General features: G+C 48.3%; 1 protein-coding gene across 3 annotated transcripts in view; it reads right to left on the bottom strand.

Annotated features, from left to right (window-relative positions):
• Window positions 1–20,004, bottom strand: part of LOC123746363 (transmembrane protein 198) — a 51,161-nt gene extending 31,157 nt beyond the window's left edge. For 2 of the 3 annotated variants that reach the window (XM_045727841.2, XM_069314852.1), the window contains exons 1-2: window positions 19,586–20,004; window positions 16,108–16,323 (exon numbers count right to left, since the gene is read on the bottom strand). In XM_045727841.2, coding sequence (XP_045583797.1) covers window positions 16,108–16,309 — 202 coding nt within the window. In that variant the 5' untranslated portion in view covers window positions 16,310–16,323; window positions 19,586–20,004. The remainder of the gene's footprint in view (window positions 1–16,107; window positions 16,324–19,585) is intronic. The other variant, XM_045727842.2, reaches the window with a different exon arrangement.
• Between the last annotated feature and the right edge of the window lie 814 nt (window positions 20,005–20,818).

Raw genomic sequence — 20,818 nt, 5'->3', positions numbered from 1 at the left:
CCCGGAATACAAACCCTGCCAAATCATTTAACACAGGTACCCATTTTATTGTTGGGTAAACAAAGGCTTCAGTTATGGATTGATGCCCAGAAATCCTCCACGGCCAGGGTACGAATCCAGGACAAAGCACTCACGACAAGCAGGACAAGTGTCTTGCCACTACACCATGGGGAATAACCACGGGTTATTAAGGCTATGACATCAGCTTACTGAGTTTACCTGAGAGCCACTAATACTAGTAGCCTCAACAAAGACAGGAAGCCGGCAGCTTGTTGATCTTTTCCAGCTGTAACCTTAAAAGTTAACAGTTTTGGCATTTACGGCTTCAGCGGGTAGGCAGTACTGTACCATGGGTTAATAACTCTGTGGGTGAAAAACCACCACCTGTTCTCAGTCCTACATTGTGGCTTGTTGAGGTTGAAACTGTTGCTCCTTGTTTGTGTTGCATCTGATCTTTTGAAGAAATTTTCCGGATCAACATTCTTCAAATTGTTCAGTATTTTTAAAGTTTCAATAAAATCTGCCCTGTCATGCCTGGTTTGCAGTGTTGTTAGCCCTGTGGCCCTCAACCATTCCTGATACATGAGTTGACTTAGCTCTAGAATGATTTTTGTTGCCCGATGTTGCACTTTCTCCAGAGCAGCTATGTCCTGAAGATAGTCTCCATGCTTGGATACCGTAATCTAAATGGGGGCACACCAGCAATTTATACAATTAAATCACTACCTTCTTTTCCTTGAAGTCGAAGGTACATTTGATTATTCCTAATGTTTGGTTAGCTTTTTTGACTGCTGTCCCTACCTGCTGTACAACTTTCATTGAGTGGTAGATTTTGACTCCAAGATACTTTTCTTCATAAATCTGCTGTAGGTTACCTTGAGGTTACCTTGTGTTGGTTTTGGGGTTTAGCGTCCCTGCGGCCCAGTCCTTGACCAGGTCTCCTGGTTGCTGGACTGGTCAACCAGGCTGTTGGACACGGCTGCTCGCAGCCTGACGTATGAGTCACAGCCTGGTTGATCAGGTATCCTTTGGAGGTGTTTATCGAGTTCTCTCTTGAGCACTGTGAGGGGTCAGGTTATCTCGAGGTTATCTTGAGATGATTTCGGGGCTTTAGTGTCCCTGCGGCCTGGTCCTCGACCAGGCCTCCACCCCCAGGAAGCAGCCCGTGACAGCTGACTAACACCCAGGTATCTATTTTACTGCTAGGTAACAGGGGCATAGGGTGAAAGAAACTCTGCCCATTGTTTCTCGCCGGCGCCCGGGATTGAACCCGGGACCACAGGATCACAAGTGCAGTGTGCTGTCCGCTTGGCCGACCGGCTCCCTCCCGGGGTCGGCCAGTTATACCCCCTTATGTGTAGTTGAAGCGTGTTGAAGAGTCTCGGGCCTCTGATGTTGATAGAGTTCTCCATCAAGGTACCTATTGCACCTCTGCTTCTCCATGCTTAGATACAGTAATCTAAATGGGGGCACACCAGCGATTTATACAATTGAACTCGATGTAGTATAATGTTATTAATTTGGTTGTTGTGGCATGGGTTGTTATGCTCCACATGCAGGGTCTTGCATTTGTTAATATTAAAAAGCATTTGCCAGTCATCTGACCATTTGTGGAGTTCCTGCAGGCCTCTTTAAGGCTTCAACATCATTATCATTTCCCACTTTACCATAAATCTTTGTGTCATCTGTACATTTGATGATGTGGTTTGTAATATTCTAATCTATGTCATTGATGTGTATGACAAAAAAGGTTGACTCCAAAATGGACCCCTGTGGTACCCCACTTACCACATTTCTCCAGTCAGATTCAATACCATTTAGCACCATACTTTGTTTTCTTTGTTTTAACCATTGTTTTATCCATTCTAGTATTCTTTCATTTATTCCATGTGCCTGTAATTTCTTAGCCAGTCTTTCATGTGGTACCTTATCAAAGGCTTTTGCAAAATCCATGATATGGGCTCTACCACATCAACCGGAAGTCCTTTGAATAGCTGGTCACCATTTCTAAAATGTGAGTAGGTTTGTAGGGCAGGATCTATTAATAGATCCTGCCTTACAAACCTAAGCAGGAAAGGATTAAACCCATATTTAAAAAACATGGATTTGTTAAAAAAAATTTAACAAACCCATGTTGTGTCGATTTTAAAATTTTGTTCACTGAAAGATGGAGAATGATTTCCTCCCTTAGGATTCTCTCCATGAGCTTGCAGATGTGTGATGTCAAGCTGATTGGATGGTAGTTCATCGCTGAGGTTTTTTTTGCCTTTCTTGAAAATAGTGATGACATTTGAATATTTCCAGTCTAAGACTATCCCCTTGGGCCAGAGACTTTGTGAAAAGTAATTTCAGTGGTAGGCATAGTTCTGCCAGTTCCTTAATGATTTTAAATTGTGGTTGGAATACAGTACAATCTATTCTGGGACTTTCAAGTCTTTTAGTTTGTTAGTGTTCTTTGTTGTATGTTATGGTTATATTTTTAAATTTATTCTCTTCACCACCTTGCAACATTTGTGTGGATGATGGGAAGTCATCTAACCTTTCTAGTGTGAACACTGATGTAAAATATTCATTTAGAGTGTTTGCTGCCCTTTTGTCGTCCATTATAGTTTGGTTAGTCTCATCTTTTAAAGGTCCTACCGAATCCTTTGTTTTGGTTTTATTTATATAGACATAGAACGACTTTTGATCTTTATTTTGGGCAAGTTTTTTTTTTCGTAGTTCCTTTTGGCTGATCTGATTTCGTGAATGACTGAGTTTAGTGTCCTTTTATGTACTGTATCTCATAATCAATGATGTCCATCGTGGATTTGAATGTTCTCCAGAGGTTCCTCTTAGTTATTAGTGCTTGTTTTACTGCCCGAGTCATCCATCTAGTCCCCTTTCGTTTCGTCCTCCTTTTCAGCACTCATTTTGGAATGAGTTCTGTGATGACCTTCTTAAAGTTTTGCCATGATGCTTCCATGTCATGTTCACTTATTAGCTCCCTCCAGGAGATGTTTTGTAGTTCCTCTCTCATTCCTTGATAGTCACCTCGATGGTAATCTAGAAATTCATCATCATTAACCTTTATGTTGGTTTCTGTGATTGTAGTCCATCTTAAAATATGGTGATCACATGAGGGGGGGGGTTAGTTTTCCCCTACCTGAATTTGATCAGTTATATCCTCTTCTGATAGCACAAGATCTAGTATATTGTTACTTTGTGTGGGCTCTACCACATGCTACATGAGAAAGGAGTCCTGAACTAGATAATTGTTCTCCCTCCACTTGTGATGTTAGATTTACTCAATCTATGGTCTCATGGTTAAAATCCCTCATTATTAGGATTTGGGTTTCTGATGCCGCTTTGATCACAAGCAGATCAGTAACATCCACTGCTTTTGCTGTGTCAGTCATGTAGTCATTTTGCTACCATCTTGAGTTAGTATGTTGCATCATACCGTCTCTGAGGATCCCATAGTGTTTAGTTCCTCATAATTGGTTGCATCCAGATCCTCTTTCATGTATAGTATTGGTTACATCCAGATCCTCTTTCACGTATAGTATTGGTTACATCCAGATCCTCTTTCACGTATAGTATTGGTTACATCCAGATCCTCTTTCATGTATAGTATTGGTTACATCCAGATCCTCTTTCATGTATAGTATTGGTTACATCCAGATCCTCTTTCATGTATAGTATTGGTTACATCCAGATCCTCTTTCATGTATAGTATTGGTTACATCCAGATCCTCTTTCATGTATAGTATTGGTTACATCCAGATCCTCTTTCATGTATAGTATTGGTTACATCCAGATCCTCTTTCATGTATAGTATTGGTTACATCCAGATCCTCTTTCATGTATAGTATTGGTTACATCCAGATCCTCTTTCATGTATAGCATTGGTTGCATCAGTTTTTCACTCATAAATGGGGTGTGTGGTTGCTGAATTTACAAGCATTTGGCCACTGTTTATGAGGATAGGCTGCCAGACAGTGTTCACTGCAGTTTGAAGGACCATGTACCTGGATTGTACCTGGATTGTACCTGGATGAGGTTTTGGGAGTAGTTATGCTCCCCCAAGTCAAGCCCGGGGCCAGGCTTGGCTTGTGAGAGCTTGGTCCAACAGGCTGTTGCTTGGAGTGACCCACAGGCCCACAAATCCACCACAGCCTGGTTGGTCTGGATTATGTATTCTGGTATTCTGGAATCTATGAAAGTCTTTGCTTATTAGACTGTTTACTTGTTTGGTTCATGATTTAGGGAGACATGTTGCAGATATGGTTCATGTTGCAGCTCAACAGCAATGATGATACATAGGAGTTGGGTCCATAGAATTACCCAAACCTACGCATTGGGTAATTAATGTATAGACATAGGTAATGTATAGGCTTGGGTAATCAAAGCCTCATAGCATTGTATGTAATGAAGAAATATGTGTGAGCTTTTTTAACAAGGGCTACAGTAGAAGGCCAATTTTGATAAATTAACAGGCTTGGATTACCTTCCAATAGGTCATCTTTAGTTTTAGCAATCAAGTTTTCCCTGGAATAAGACTCACGAATCTATTTACAACCAGGTGCCTAATTACTGCTGGGTAAACAGGCGTGAACCTTCTGGAATCTGTGCCTTGGCAACTCTCCCTAGCCAAGGTTTTAATCTGGCCGAAATCGCTGGTAGAGTGCAGCAGGTGTTCTCGATTTTATGTACCACTCCGTAAAAAATCCAACCTTTTAGCCTAACTAGAAATGTACGAACCCAAAGTACCTACATAACCAATCAAGTCCGATGCACAGAAAACGTGTACGAAACATTTTTGTTACTTGATTTACCTGAGGGCCACTAATCCTAGTGGCCTCGACGAGGACAGGAAGCCGGCGGCTTGTAGAATGCCCCCCCCCAATTTGCCTTGATCTTTTCCAGGTAGATTTTAAAACTTAACATAATTTTGGCATTTATATAAAGGCTTCGGCGGGTATGCCAAAACATAGAAAATTGTTATGAAAAAACGTTCTGTAATAGGATGCATTTGTAACATTGGTTACTATAACATAAAAATTGCGATCAATTACTTGCGTGGACGGGCTGCTGTGTAGTACATGCTGCCACTGTCCTCAATAGTACACAATGAATTATTTATATTTGTGATCATATTAGTACATATCCTTGAACTTTGAACGTTTTTCTTAATCAAAGGAATTAGTAAAGTGTGAAGGGAGGAGGAAAACTGGCAAGGAAATGCCTCCACTTAAGAAGACGGGTAGACGTAGCCTAAGCTGCTCTATCCCTTTGAGATGTATTTTATTGTCTCAATAAGCGCACTTGAACCACTTAAGGGTCCAGGACGGTTGTTAATTTATTTTGTGTGGGTTGTTATATTTTATGGAACTTTCAATGTTTCAATTTATTGAAATAAAGCATGAATATTTATCTTGTAAACTTTAATTTAACAAAGATATCTGTGGTAACATTTATAGTTACTGATTATACAGTATTATGAGAAATAACGTGTCACATTCACCAGTAACGTGTCATATTCAGCACCAGAAGTAACGTGTCATATTCATCACGATGTCATATTCAGCACCAGAAGTAACGTGTCATATTCATCACCAGAAGTAACGTGTCATATTCATCACGATGTCATATCACCAGAAATAACGTGTCATATTCAGCACCAGAAGTAACGTGTGGAGGTGGCAAGAAACAGCTGGACTGGGATGCATATCCTTAACATTATAATATAAACACAACTTGCAGAGAGAATGAGTGTGTGTGTGTGTGTGTGTGTTCACCTAGTTGTGCTTGCGGGGGTTGAGCTCTGGGGCCAGATTCACGAAAGCACTTACGCAAACACTTACGAACCTGTACATCTTTTCTCAATCTTTGGCGGCTTTGTTTCCAATTATTAAACAGTTAATGAGCTCCGAAGCACCAGGAGGCTGTTTATAACAATAACAACAGTTGAATGGGAAGTTTTCATGCTTGTAAACTGTTTAATAAATGTAACCAAAGCCTTCAAAAATTGAGGAAAGATGTACACGTTCTTAAGTGCTTGCGTAAGTGCTTTTGTGAATCTGGCCCCTGCTCTTTCGGCCCGCCTCTCAACTGTCAATCAATCAACTGTAAATAACTACTAACTTCTTTTCTCTTTTTCACCCCCCCTCCCCCCCAGGAAGCAGCTCGTAGCAGCTAACTCCCAGGTACTGTACCTATTTACTGCTAGGTAAAAGGGGCATCAGGGTGAAAGAAACTCTGCCCACTTGTTTCTGCCATCGCCCGGGATCGAACCCGGACCCTGGGATTATGAGTTCCAAGCGCTGTCCACTCAGCCACTGGCCCCTGTAAAATCTTTACTTTATTGCTGTCTTCTGACTAATACAAGTCGATTTTTGTGGCTGCAAGCAGGGATACAGCCCTGGCTGCAAGCAGGGATACAGCCTGGCTGTATCCTCTATTGCCGTGTGTCACAGTAAACGTGAGGTCTATTTACAGCTCTGTTTTAGAGCTGTGTGCGTGTGGGTGCGCGCCTGCAGGATCGCGTTCCATTGTGAACTCGGTCTTTCAAATCGCCGCTTGTCTAATGTACTGGCACTTCCTGTAACTACACTTACACACACACACACACACACACACACACACACACACACACACACACACACACACACACACACACACACACACACTCACACACACATTCACACACACTCACACACACATTCACACACACACACACACACACACACACACACACACACACACACACACACACACACACACACACACACACACACACACACACACACATTGAGGCGGGCCGAAAGAGCAAAGCTCAACCCCCGCAAACACAACTAGGTGAATACAACTAGGTGAATACACACACACACTCAATCCCCACAAGCACAAATAGGTGAGTACACACACAAATGAGCCATAAAGATGTTAGAATTTTTTCAGTGTCAGAGTATTAGACAAATGGAATGCATTAGACAGTGATGTGGTGGAGGCTGACTCTATACACAGTTTTAGATGTAGATATGATAGAGCCCAGTAGGCTCAGGAACCTGTACACCAGTTGATTGACAGTTGAAAGGCGGGACCAAAGAGCCAAAGCTCAACCCCCACAAACACAACTAGGAGAGTACAGGAAGCCGCCAGTATGAGCTATCTAACTCACGTGTACCTATTTACTGCTAGGTGAACAAGGGCATCAGGGTAATAGAAACTGCCCATTTGTTTCTGTTTCGTCCTGGAATCGAACCCGGGCCCTTAGGACTACGAATCCCAAACGCTGTCCACTCAGCCACGAGGCCTGTAGTGTGTGCGTGCGTGCGAGAATAATTACAGTTACAGGAAGTATCCAGGCTTCCTTATACTATTGATCTTAGTGTGTTTTAATGCTTCCAGTGAAGGTGGTGTACATTACTCTCTTGTACAGTAATTTATTTCATCGGTCTACCACTAATTTACTGAAGCATACCCTTTTACACATACTCAAATCACAATAGCGTGATATATCAAAATGAACAAATCCACAAGGGCCGTGATGAGGGTTCGAACCTCCGCCCGGGATGATCCCAGACGCGCCTTAATCTGGGATCAAATCTTGTGGATTTGTTCACATTATATTATGTTTCCATCCGTATCCCAGTTCACGTTATACCCGGTATAACGAAATCCTTCGCATTGTGTATGTCCCTTTATGTATGATACGACCTGAAATCCCCCCCCCCCCAAAAAAAAAAAAAACACAATCTTTTTAGAATCGTCGAAATCCGGATGTGCTATTTTGTGTGACTAAAGTTCCACTCCAATCGTAGTGTGACTCTTGGCGCCTTCTTTTGATAATTCCTTACTAGTTGAATATATATATATATGTGTTGATAGTGACTTAGTGTATGGGTTCGTACCCCCCCCCCCCCCCCATGCACGCCCTCAACATGCTTGCTGAAGCATGCAACACTAATCTACGTCTTCATAATTATGTCAAGTCCCCACTTGTCCCCATTCTCTTGTTCCAAATCCCCACAGCCGCTGCCTAAATATAACTTGTCATACAAGGTCTTCCTTTATATGCATCGAGAGTCCATATCTGAACCTATGTCCACGTATTGGTAAATGCCACACGGTGAAAATACTCCAGAAGCGCATGTCCATTTGAGCCCAAGTCACGATGCATTTTGTCTGAATACATCTTGCGTATTAAGGTATTTCCAAAGTATACATTCATTGCGACCAGCTTATGCGTTATTAGGGCTTATAGCTGGTTAAAGAGTGAAGAATACAGGCTAAATGTAATTTAGTCATGATACACACTACGTGTATTTAATTTTAAAATCGGTACTCGTGGCCGCTTCGTTTTCTGTGTATCGTATTGATCCAGTCTGACCGACCGACTTTCCCGCCAGCCCGGCCGGTCCTTTGTTGGCGGGCTGCAGAATACTCCCCAAATGTTCCTTACCGCCAACTCGGCCACTAATGTCTACCCAACTGCCCGTGTTCACAGCAAACTTCAATTTCCACTGGCTGGTCCCGATTACGCGGAAAGACGGACTTAGTTGGACAGGATTTGATGCCATCATTCTCTTGCGGTCTTTGTGGGTGGCGGCGGGTGGTGTTGGGTGGCGTCGCTTCTGTAACTTCCTCAGTAAAGAGCGCTATCTCCGGCACGGGATGGTTTTCCAAGGATTTATATCCATGGCAATGAAGGCGCGAGATACAGACGTGCGCCAGTGCCCGGCATCTTCCTTCCATCCTACCCCCTTGAGAACAAACTTTTAGACCTGGTTCCTTCAGGGTGGAAAATTAACGTGATGTTTGCCATAAAGGGAAGGATGAAATGCCAAGTCTTGAAGGATCCCCGGCGCAAGGAGGGCTCCAGGGAAGGAAAACTAGGTCAGGGGAGGTACGTGACCCGGTTTCTTGCGTGGATGTGTTCCCGTGCTAGCAAATTGGCGGTCCTCGGCTCCTGAGACATGACTGTTTCGCCCATCTTTCACGCCACACATCACCCTCCCTATCTCTCCTCCCTCCCCCACAAATACGTTGGGTACAGCCCGGGTTGAAAGCTGGTTGGTGACGCCACGGGACTTGTGTCGTTGCGACAATAGGTGGGCGAGCCATAGCCCGCCCGTTTGTCACCATGTTGTGTCCTGGACTTCCAGCTGACGATGTGTGGGGAGAGGTGGCGCAATGGAAGGAGGGCCGGGGATGAATGGCACAGTGCCTGGTGGTGGCGGCGGCCGAGAACAATGGCGTAATGAGAGCCCGCGAGTCCATACTCAGATGATAACCAGCCAATACCGTCTTGCCCGCACATATGACTTTGCTTTTTTACGCGTTGTGGCGATAACCAGCGGCATAATATAGCGGCAAGCAGTGTCCGGCGGCGGGTACTACTGCGGCGTGGAGGTCGGCGGCGGGTACTACTGCGGCGTGGAGGTCGGCGGCGGGTACTACTGCTGCGTGGAGGTCGGCGGCGGGTACTACTGCTGCGTGGAGGTCGGCGGCGGGTACTACTGCTGCGTGGAGGTCGGCGGCGGGTACTACTGCTGCGTGGAGGTCGGCGGCGGGTACTACTGCTGCGTGGAGGTCGGCGGCGGGTACTACTGCTGCGTGGAGGTCGGCGGCGGGTACTACTGCTGCGTGGAGGTCGGCGGCGGGTACTACTGCTGCGTGGAGGTCGGCGGCGGGTACTACTGCTGCGTGGAGGTCGGCGGCGGGTACTACTGCTGCGTGGAGGTCGGCGGCGGGTACTACTGCTGCGTGGAGGTCGGCGGCGGGTACTACTGCTGCGTGGAGGTCGGCGGCGGGTACTACTGCTGCGTGGAGGTCGGCGGCGGGTACTACTGCTGCGTGGAGGTCGGCGGCGGGTACTACTGCGGCGTGGAGGTCGGCGGCGGGTACTACTGCGGCTTGGAGGTCGGCGGCGGGTACTACTGCTGCGTGGAGGTCGGCGGCGGGTACTACTGCTGCGTGGAGGTCGGCGGTGGGTACTACTGCTGCGTGGAGGTCGGCGGCGGGTACTACTGCTGCGTGGAGGGCGGCGGCGGGTACTACTGCTGCGTGGAGGTCGGCGGCGGGTACTACTGCTGCGTGGAGGTCGGCGGTGGGTAGTACTGCTGCGTGGAGGTCGGCGGCGGGTACTACTGCGGCGTGGAGGTCGGCGGTGGGTACTACTGCTGCGTGGAGGTCGGCGGCGGGTACTACTGCGGCGTGGAGGTCGGCGGCGGGTACTACTGCGGCGTGGAGGGCGGCGGCGGGTACTACTGCGGCGTGGAGGGCGGCGGCGGGTTCTACTGCGGCGTGGAGGGCGGCGGCGGGTACTACTGCGTGGAGGTCGGCGGCGGGTACTACTGCTGCGTGGAGGTCGGCGGCGGGTACTACTGCGGCGTGGAGGTCGGCGGCGGGTACTACTGCGGCTTGGAGGTCGGCGGCGGGTACTACTGCTGCGTGGAGGTCGGCGGCGGGTACTACTGCTGCGTGGAGGTCGGCGGTGGGTACTACTGCTGCGTGGAGGTCGGCGGCGGGTACTACTGCTGCGTGGAGGGCGGCGGCGGGTACTACTGCTGCGTGGAGGTCGGCGGCGGGTACTACTGCTGCGTGGAGGTCGGCGGTGGGTAGTACTGCTGCGTGGAGGTCGGCGGCGGGTACTACTGCGGCGTGGAGGTCGGCGGTGGGTACTACTGCTGCGTGGAGGTCGGCGGCGGGTACTACTGCGGCGTGGAGGTCGGCGGCGGGTACTACTGCGGCGTGGAGGGCGGCGGCGGGTACTACTGCGGCGTGGAGGGCGGCGGCGGGTTCTACTGCGGCGTGGAGGGCGGCGGCGGGTACTACTGCGTGGAGGTCGGCGGCGGGTACTACTGCGGCGTGGAGGTCGGCGGCGGGTACTACTGCGGCGTGGAGGGCGGCGGCGGGTACTACTGCGGCGTGGAGGGCGGCGGCGGGTACTACTGCGGCGTGGAGGGCGGCGGCGGGTTCTACTGCGGCGTGGAGGGCGGCGGCGGGTACTACTGCTGCGTGGAGGTCGGCGGCGGGTACTACTGCGGCGTGGAGGTCGGCGGCGGGTACTACTGCGGCGTGGAGGTCGGCGGTGGGTACTACTGCTGCGTGGAGGTCGGCGGCGGGTACTACTGCGGCGTGGAGGTCGGCGGCGGGTACTACTGCGGCGTGGAGGTCGGCGGCGGGTACTACTGCGGCGTGGAGGTCGGCGGCGGGTACTACTGCGGCGTGGAGGTCGGCGGTGGGTACTACTGCTGCGTGGAGGTCGGCGGCGGGTACTACTGCGGCGTGGAGGTCGGCGGCGGGTACTACTGCGGCGTGGAGGGCGGCGGCGGGTACTACTGCGGCGTGGAGGGCGGCGGCGGGTTCTACTGCGGCGTGGAGGGCGGCGGCGGGTACTACTGCTGCGTGGAGGTCGGCGGCGGGTACTACTGCGGCGTGGAGGTCGGCGGCGGGTACTACTGCGGCGTGGAGGTCGGCGGCGGGTACTACTGCGGCGTGGAGGTCGGCGGCGGGTACTACTGCGGCGTGGAGGTCGGCGGCGGGTACTACTGCGGCGTGGAGGTCGGCGGCGGGTACTACTGCGGCGTGGAGGTCGGCGGCGGGTACTACTGCGGCGTGGAGGGCGGCGGCGGGTACTACTGCGGCGTGGAGGTCGGCGGCGGGTACTACTGCGGCGTGGAGGTCGGCGGCGGGTACTACTGCGGCGTGGAGGTCGGCGGCGGGTACTACTGCGGCGTGGAGGGCGGCGACGCTGGCTCACCAGCTATGACAGGCTCGGCTTCACTCTTTTCACTCTCCTTTTTACCAAGCGCGGTCTTTTAATCTTTGCTTACCCAAGACTGGATACAAGCCGGCGCTACGCTGACTTCCAGCCCTAAACACTGACCTAGATTACTGCAACACGAGAGTGAGTAACCCCACATTTCCCCCCCCCCCCCACACACCCAACAATAACACCAAGATGTCAGTAGAAGACAAACGAAATAGTGGCGGCCGCGACCCTAGAGTTTTATCCCCTACTGCGAGATGGCGGACTTGTATTACCACTGCTACCTTATTCAATCTTGTGTTGTTGATATCCTCAAAATGCATCCGGAGTCTGCCAGTGCAGACCGCTTATCACATGCCTCTGTATGACTAACCATCCTGTGTGATGGGGATTTTATAGCATCACCTAGTTAGCTTTTTTGACACACTGTACTCCACTTCATATAGTCTAGGGTAGCTGCACTAATGCAGATGTACCTCATAACTTAATAAAAAAAAAAAAAAAGGCGGACTTTAATCTGAAAGCATCAGTATATAAAAAGCTATTATTTGTTCAGATATGAAACCTATATCCATGTGCAGCACAAAACGTCGACCAGACTGTGCGACACAGTGGTTGGCAGGATCAGGTTGGGTTACCGTTTCCTGTGGCAGGTGGCTACAGGTGACGGATCTCCCAATCCTGAGCACTCCAGGTGCAAACTTTGTGAGCAGGAACTGCGGCATGATCTCGCATAATGCGTTATTGACTGTGGCTCTCATTAGATCTTTGAGACCTACCGGTGTGAGGTACCTGGAGCGCTGGAATGACTTTAATAACTCGTGTGTTCCTGAAGACGTCCTCATAATGCACATCTGTCACTCACACAGGGTTTCTCTCTCTCTCTCTCTCTCTCTCTCTCTCTCTCTCTCTCTCTCTCTCTCTCTCTCTCTCTCTCTCATTCGCCAGAGTATCCGTCAAGCAACCAGGAGACGAACAAGGTATAGTCACACGAGGAAAGAGTCGGAACATACGATATAATGAGCAAATGAGTAAAAGGAAAGACGAGGAAGAGAAGGGGGTGGAAAGAGGTGAAGGGGGTGGGGGGGGGGAAGAGACGAGGTAGAGGAGAATCAGAACACTGAATTTGCAACTTGGCTCTTTTCAAAGAACTTGGAGACTGAAAAGAGCGGCCAAAGGCAGTCATTGTCAGCAAGATGTGCAATTACCCTGTGTAACAATGACACCCCCCCCCATCTTCTTAACCCCCCACTCCCCCTCCTTTCATCCCTTCCCTCTCAATGTTCCATCCTACCACCACCTATCCCTCGATCTAGCCTTCTCTCTCAATTTGCCACTGTATAAAAAAAATAAAACAGTTTCCCCTAACCCGAAACGTACTACCCCAAGCAACCCACTTAACCCATCGAGGCCAATGGCTAGAAAATATTACATCATTAAAATCAAAATATTATTAAATAAGTATTATTACGTCAATATTACGGTGCTCTAATTTCTACTAATACATCGCATACTTGTAAAGGATTTGTCGATTCCGTAAATAATACGACGTATTAGGGGACGAAGCCAGTCGGCCCATCCCAATATTGATTACCGCCGCCCCTGGAAGGTTTAGGTCGGTTAGCCTGCAAGTACAGACGCGTCTGGTACAGCACAACCGCTGCATTCTGTACGGTGTGGTAAGTGAGAGGGAAAACGGTGTTGAGAAAACACAGGGTTAACTATCCTATATTATTCCCCCATACATGCTTTGAAATACTACCTAGGGAGGGAGGGAGGGGGTCCACAGAGCACCAAGAGTGCGCGCGCGCTCTGGAAAAGTGACGCGAGATATCAGGTTGTATACATGTTACATATTTGGAAAAACCGGCTTTTAATCCGCAGAGGAAAGTGTCAACCTGCTGGTGTGGGAGATATGGCAGGAAGGGCAGAATATACTCGGTGAGGAGTCACGGTGTACACACACACACACACACACACACACACACACACACACACACACACACACACACACACACACAGATGAGCCACAGAGACGTTAGAAAGAATTTTTTTAGTGTCAGAGTAGTTAATAAATGGAATGCACTAGGAAGTGATGTGGTGGAGGCTGACTCCATACACAGTTTCAAGTGTAGATATGATAGAACCCAGTAGGCTCAGGAACCTGTACACCAGTTGACTGACGGTTGAGAGGCGGGACCAAAGAGCTAAAGCTCAACCCCCACAAGCACAAATAGGTGAGTACATACCTTCCCTTCCAATCCCATGGGTCGGAACCTTCCTTGTCAGCCTCTCGTGCAGTAGTGTCAAAGGCTTTACTAATGTCCACACACACACACACACACACACACACACACACACACACACACACACACACACACACACACACACACACACACACACACACACGGTAGTCACAGTCATCATTACTGTGAGAGCCACGATAGGGCGACATACTGGAGACACAAGGTCGTCCTCGTAAGAGACAGCCATAAGCCCATGTGAGACAAGGTTTCACCTCACTGTCTTGGAACATCAGAGTCAAAATCTGACCTACAAAATGCGAGGCTGTTGTCCCCGCTCAAAGGTCATGGTTGCTTATGATAAGGATATCATAAGTACCATTTTTTTATATCCAACAGAGACTCTAAACCTTCCCTGGATCACCACTACGATATATGTAGAACCACTTAAGATATCTGGTGGTGGAACCTACAAGGAGTTTACTCTGCTCACTATTACAGCACCTCGACTTACAGAAAGAATTGTTAATATATACAAGGTACATTGGATAAGTGAGATTACATAACATTGCTGTTTTTACATTCATGCAAAGTCACTAACACGCACAGCGTCTCGGGCAGGCCCTTAATCTAACAGGTAATTATTAATAGCTACATTGTAACAAAATTTGTAGATTACTAATAGGTACATTGTAGAATGATACCCAAGTGTGAAGTAGCAGCCTCGGGACGCCCCGAACAACACGTTCACATAACATTAACGCTAATTCAAAATCCAATAGTGGATGCATCACTAAACTTTTCATTTATCATTATCCAAAAGGTCATCTTTGTATTCTCAAACCTCTCTCTCTCCCTCTCTCTCTCTCTCTCTCTCTCTCTCTCTCTCTCTCTCTCTCTCTCTCTCTCTCTCTCTCTCTCTCTCTCTCTCTCTCTCTCTCTCCCTCTCTCTCTCTCCCTCTCTCTCTCTCCCTCTCTCTCTCTCCCTCTCTCTCTCTCCCTCTCTCTCTCTCCCTCTCTCTCTCTCCCTCTCTCTCTCTCCCTCTCTCTCTCTCCCTCTCTCTCTTCCTCTCTCTCTCTCCCTCTCTTTCTCTCCCTCTCTCTCTCTCCCTCTCTCTCTCCCTCTCTCTCTCCCTCTCTCTCTCTCCCTCTCTCTCTCTCCCTCTCCCTCTCTCCCTCTCTCTCTCCCTCTCCCTCTCTCTCTCTCTCTCTCTCTCTCCCCCCCTCTCTCCCCATCCCCGGGGCGTCGACTGTCGGCCCCAACACGGTACAACTGAAGTTTTTAATCAACTTATCCGGTCCAAGTTGAGGAGCAGGGGCGAGGAGTAGGAGGGGGGGATAGGAGGGAGGGGGGGATAGGAGGGAGGGAGGGGGGATAGGAGGGAGGGAGGGGGGGAGGATAGGAGGGAGGGAGGGGGGGGGAGGATAGGAGGGGGGTGAAGGGTATCAGGGGATGGTAGGAGAGGTACGGGTATAACAGTGGGACAGAAATAACGAGAAAGAAATTTACCGAGAGAAAAGTGACGTAGGGAGTGGCATGAAAGGATGGAAATGGGTGGAATGAAGGCAGGGAATGAAGTCACCCTATACCCCCCCCCCCCCTCCCCGAGCCTTCACTATACCCATCCCGTTCTCGCTATTTACCTCTTAAAAGCACAACTGTTCCGTCAAGCAATAAACATGAATCCAAGCACTCAAACCACCAAAACGTCAAAATTCCGCTGTGTTAACTGTCACCAATCCGTCGCGTTATGAACTGAAGGTTATCTTCTTGAGGTTATCTTATGATTTCGGGGCTTTTAGTGTCCCCGCGGCCCGGTCCTCGACCAGGCCTCCACCCCCTGGAAGCAGCCCGTGACAGCTGACTAACACCCAGGTACCTATTTTACTGCTAGGTAACAGGGGCATAGGGTGAAAGAAACTCTGCCCATTGTTTCTCGCCGGCGCCCGGGATCGAACCCGGGACCACAGGATCGCAAGCCCAGCGTGCTGTCCGCTCGGCCGACCGGCTCCCTACTATACTCGATTCCGTGTATAATACAACATACAGACAAGATGGTGGGATGAAACTGGAGGGGGGGGGGAGGAAACTGAAGCGGTACTCACCGAAGAGGCTGTAGACGACGCCGAAGACGAGGAACATGCCGCAGATGACGGCCGTGACGACGTGGTAGTCGTAGTCGAGGGCCCGACAGCGTTGCTCCCAGGTCTGGTTACTTCGGGTCCGGTGGCCCTCTTCCGCCGCCCACCAGGGGTAGTCGTAGCCGAACCCGCCGCCCCCGGGGTCGTCGCTTCCCAGCCACGACATCCTCGACGACCCTGCTGGAGACATCATCTGCACCTCAGCAGACATCCTCCCTAATCAGGAAATATCCTCCCTATTAAGGAGACATCCTCCCTCCTATCATCAGACTGTAGTTAATGGAGTACTCGCGGCCCCTTGCAGAGGGGTCGGACAATGGAGGGGGGGGGGTCGGATAAGGAAGAGGGGGTCAGATAAGGAAGAGGGGGGGTCGGACAAGGAAGAGGGGGTTGGACAAGGGAGGCCACAGAGTCGTGTCGGGTTTGAACAAGTGTTACAGTCATTATGGTGTGAAACGAAAGGCTACCTTACCCGGGATTAATGTGTCTTATTAACACATTTAGATAACTGCACTTGTGTAGCTGCCCCTAGATTATCTAATGGGGAGTACAGTGTGTGTGTGTGTGTGTGTGTGTGTGGTGTGTGTGTGTGTGTGTGTGTGTGTGTGTGTGTGTGTGTGTGTGTGTGTGTGTGTGTGTGTGTGTGTGTGTGTGTCAAGAACTACCTTCATCACACAGGTCTGTTAGTCATAGAGAGCCATGTGATCAGTAGTCTGCACTGGCAAACTCTAGATGTATCATGAGGATATCATCAGCGACAAGAGAGGTAATAAAGTAATTCAACTCATTCTCCTGTTTAGATAGTTTTCCTAACCATGTGCACCATAGTACAAAGATTGACGTCCCAAGCAATTAGTAGAACTTTGTACTATTAACTTTATAAGAGTCGGAAAAAACTGAAGCTAAAAAACAAACTTAAATATTCCTAGGCTTAATATAGTACACATATGTACTATATTAGGCCTCAGATATTGTGTATTAGGCCTAGGAAGGCTAGGTTAGTTTAGTTTAGTTTGTCGGCTGGTCTGAAGGATAAAATAACTGGGCATTCAGTGATGTAGTGTATGTGCGAGATCCAACCGGGCTGTGGTGGGTATGTGGGTATGTGGGCCTGCGGGCCGCTCCAAGCAACAGCCTGGTGGACCAAACTCTCACAAGTCAAGCCTGGCCTCGGGCCGGGCTTGGGGGAGTAGAAGGACTCCCAGAACCCCATCAACCAGATTTAACCAGATCATATCTAGAGAGGGTTCTTCTAATCCCCGAGCCCGGCCTGAGGCCAGGCTCGACTTGTGATAACTTGGTCCAACAGGCTGCCCATAAATGTAGGTTTCAGATCTGAACAAATTATAGCTTTTTATACTGGTGCTTTCAGGCCTTTGGAAGTCAGTCATTTCTCTATCAGACCTGACTGTTTTGGAACAATACAGTCTTGACAGCAGAGATAGGGATATCTAGATATAATTCAACTTCATTCTTTCTTAGACATTGCAGCCAAATTAGCGTGTGTCTCATTTTGATGGAGTTTGTGAGATGATATCCATATGGTATTCATATGTGTATTGGGCAGGCTATTTATAACTGCTATTAAGAGGTTTCTTATTGTCAATCTTGCAGAAGTTTTCAAGTGCTTGAAAAGCAGACTTTAAATAAAAATATTATTCCACCTGCGTATTTTTAACGTACTGGTAACTAGTTATAGTGCCGCTAGTTCTGCTTGTGTGGAGGTCAGCCAGTTGTTTAACCTGACACTGACAGTCTGTGTGCAAATATTATTTCTATAAAACCTACATGCCGCTGCAGTCCGTCCAGTAGAAGACTGGACTGAGCCGTCGGTGTAGACACGGTGCTCGTGAGATCTTAAATTTTCGATGAAGCAGGCAATTGTTTCAAGTGTGACAGCTTTGAGAAGCGCAAGATTCTCATTACCCTACTTGGTGACAGGTGTGTGTGATACTTGAATGGTGGGGTACAGATAAAGAGGAATATCGGAGACAGGTAGATTGCACTTAAAAGGAATGTTGAGTTTGATGAGATTGTAGGCATTTTTACTCGGCCATTTATTATACAAAGAGTTTGTCCCAGTCAATAGTGTGTTAACAGCATTGAATAATGTCTCTTGAGCAATGCAGGAGATGTAGGGTCTCTCATGACTAAGGCAAAAGGTCGTGTTGACTTGCATGATTCTCTCTAGTATGGTTGGAAGCTTCAGTTCTTCCCTCATGTTGATGATTCCTGTGCATCTTGGGGCACCAAGAATTATCCTCATGGCTTCATTCTGTATTACTTCAAGTTTGTCCAAGACAGAGACGAGGAAGTTAATTAGGTACATGGCATGATAATCAACTAGAGATTTAACAACCATCATGTGGGATAATCTACCGTCTTGTCGTCAAGAGTCTGTAGTGGTGGTATACACCAGGAAGGGAATTGTCAGGGAGAAAGCGCCAAGCCATTACGACTATATAGCACTGGGAAGGGGTTAGGATAAGGATTTGAGATGGGACGGGAGAGAAGGAATGGTGCCCAACTACTTGGACGGTCGGGGAATTGAGTCGTAGTGGCTAGCCTAGCCTCGGAACACAGGTGGTCGCCACTCTCATCCACACCAGTTATTGGATGGATGTTATGCATCCTTGGATGACATCCACAGCCATGAGGGTTGAGCTTGGTAGTGTTCCCAGTTAAAGAAAACTACTGATGAGCGTGAAGTAGTCCACGCAGAGCCCCAGTGAGGTATGAAATGGGCTGCCAGGTTAATAACGAAGGGAAAACATTTGGAACAATGTTCCTTTGTTCATTTGAACATTTGGAGCAGCGTTGTGGTGACTCCCAGGGCACTTGTGCCTTAAGCAACACGTGTCGTATTGTGGCCGAGTTTAGAGACCGTTGTGGGCCACTTCTTGACTCAATATACAAAGACTCGTGATAATTGTACACGCATTTGCGTACAAGAAAAATCAATTGTTTAGCTTCACAAAATTGTGACTTGGTAAATGAACTGTGAGGTTGCCTAAACGTATTATGTAACCCTTTTCACTAGAGAGGGGGAGGCTAGCGCCCCCCCCCTCCCACCTCCACCACCTTAGTGAGGTGGAGAACCAGTTGGGCATCAGTACAAATATAATTCTCTGAACCATTATATCTAATGTCAAAACCTGATCAAATATGTCAATATGGGATGTGCGAGATTCCAATTCTTTTAAAATTCGTTTACTTGACTTTCTTACTTGTTAAATAGTAAGACAAAGTGGGTGGTGAGTGGCTACTTAGCAGAACAAAGTTAAGATGATGGAGGCATCTTCCCTTAGAGTAATTAAGAGTCCGGTGTTGCCAAAACCGTCGACGAAGATTACATTTCATTACCTCCTTTCCGTCCCCCTGTGATGACTCTAAGTTGGCTAAGACACAGGAGTATGACAGATATAGTGAAGTATATGCTCACCTGCACTATAGGCGGATGCGTGTCACCATTCTCACCATCACCACCTCACTACGGGCGCCGCCATCACCCTGGGGGAGCGTGCGGCACTGTAGGTCCTCCGTGGGGTCACCTGGGGTCACCTAGGCATCACCCTGGAGAGGAGGGGGAGTAAGAGGCACTCTGGGTGGCAGTGGTGATGGTGAAGGTCCTCCCTCGGGTCCCCTCGGGGGTCACCACCACATCACAACCACCTCACTCTCTATTCACAACTCAATTGCGTCATTACTGCTCCGCTGCTTGCTTCACTATGCCTGTGATGCATGGCATGAACAGCCATACGGATAAGCCTTTCCTCCCTCACTGCGTCATTATTTGCGTCACTGGTGCCCAATGGTTACAGCACAAGCACTCGCTGTGTCATCACTGCCGCATCACACACATCTGGAAAGACAAGAAAATATGTTCAACAACATAGATGTTACAATGAAATTTCCAAAATGCTTTTCAATACACCAGTATAGAGCAGTTACTGCCCCCCCCCCATGCAGGGGATTTTCTATGCACAATGCCAGAGTCTGCAACTGGCACTCGTCTAGATCAAGACACTAAACTCCCCCTCCCCCCGACCTTCGTATTGCAGTGGCACTTTGCCTTGGTGCACCAATTCACACCGAGCATAAGTATATTTGTAACAAGGTAGAAGCCAACTTGTGTGACTTGAGTGGTGGTACACAGAACCACCTACAAGGCGTTGGCATGTACAACACAACAAAGTTCAAGACATGAAGAGGAGTTTGGTCCACCAGGCTGTTGCTTGCAGCGGCCCGCAGGCCCACATACCCACCACAACCCGGTTGGTCCGGCACTCCTTGGAGGAATAAATCTAGTTTCCTCTTGAAGATGTCCACGGTTGTTCCGGCAATATTTCTTATGCTCGCTGGGAGGACGTTGAACAACCGTGGACCTCTGATGTTTATACAGTGTTCTCTGATTGTGCCTATGGCACCCCTGCTCTTCACTGGTTCTATTCTACATTTTCTTCCATATCGTTCACTCCAGTACGTTGTTATTTTACTGTGTAGATTTTGGTACTTGGCCCTCCTGTTGCTTGCATTGCAAGAATTAAGATTCTTAATCTTATTTTTCTTCTTAATCTTCTTTTCTTCTTAATCTTCTTACTAAGAATTAAGATTCTTAAGAGTCATTCATTACAAGAATGAATGACTCTTGACTAATGACGCTCAAATAGTTCTC

The sequence above is a fragment of the Procambarus clarkii genome, chromosome 80, assembly GCF_040958095.1.
Source record: "Procambarus clarkii isolate CNS0578487 chromosome 80, FALCON_Pclarkii_2.0, whole genome shotgun sequence".
NCBI lineage: Eukaryota > Metazoa > Arthropoda > Malacostraca > Decapoda > Cambaridae > Procambarus > Procambarus clarkii.
Note: the sequence above shows the minus strand (reverse complement) of the source record. Positions and strands in the feature narration are given on the sequence as shown.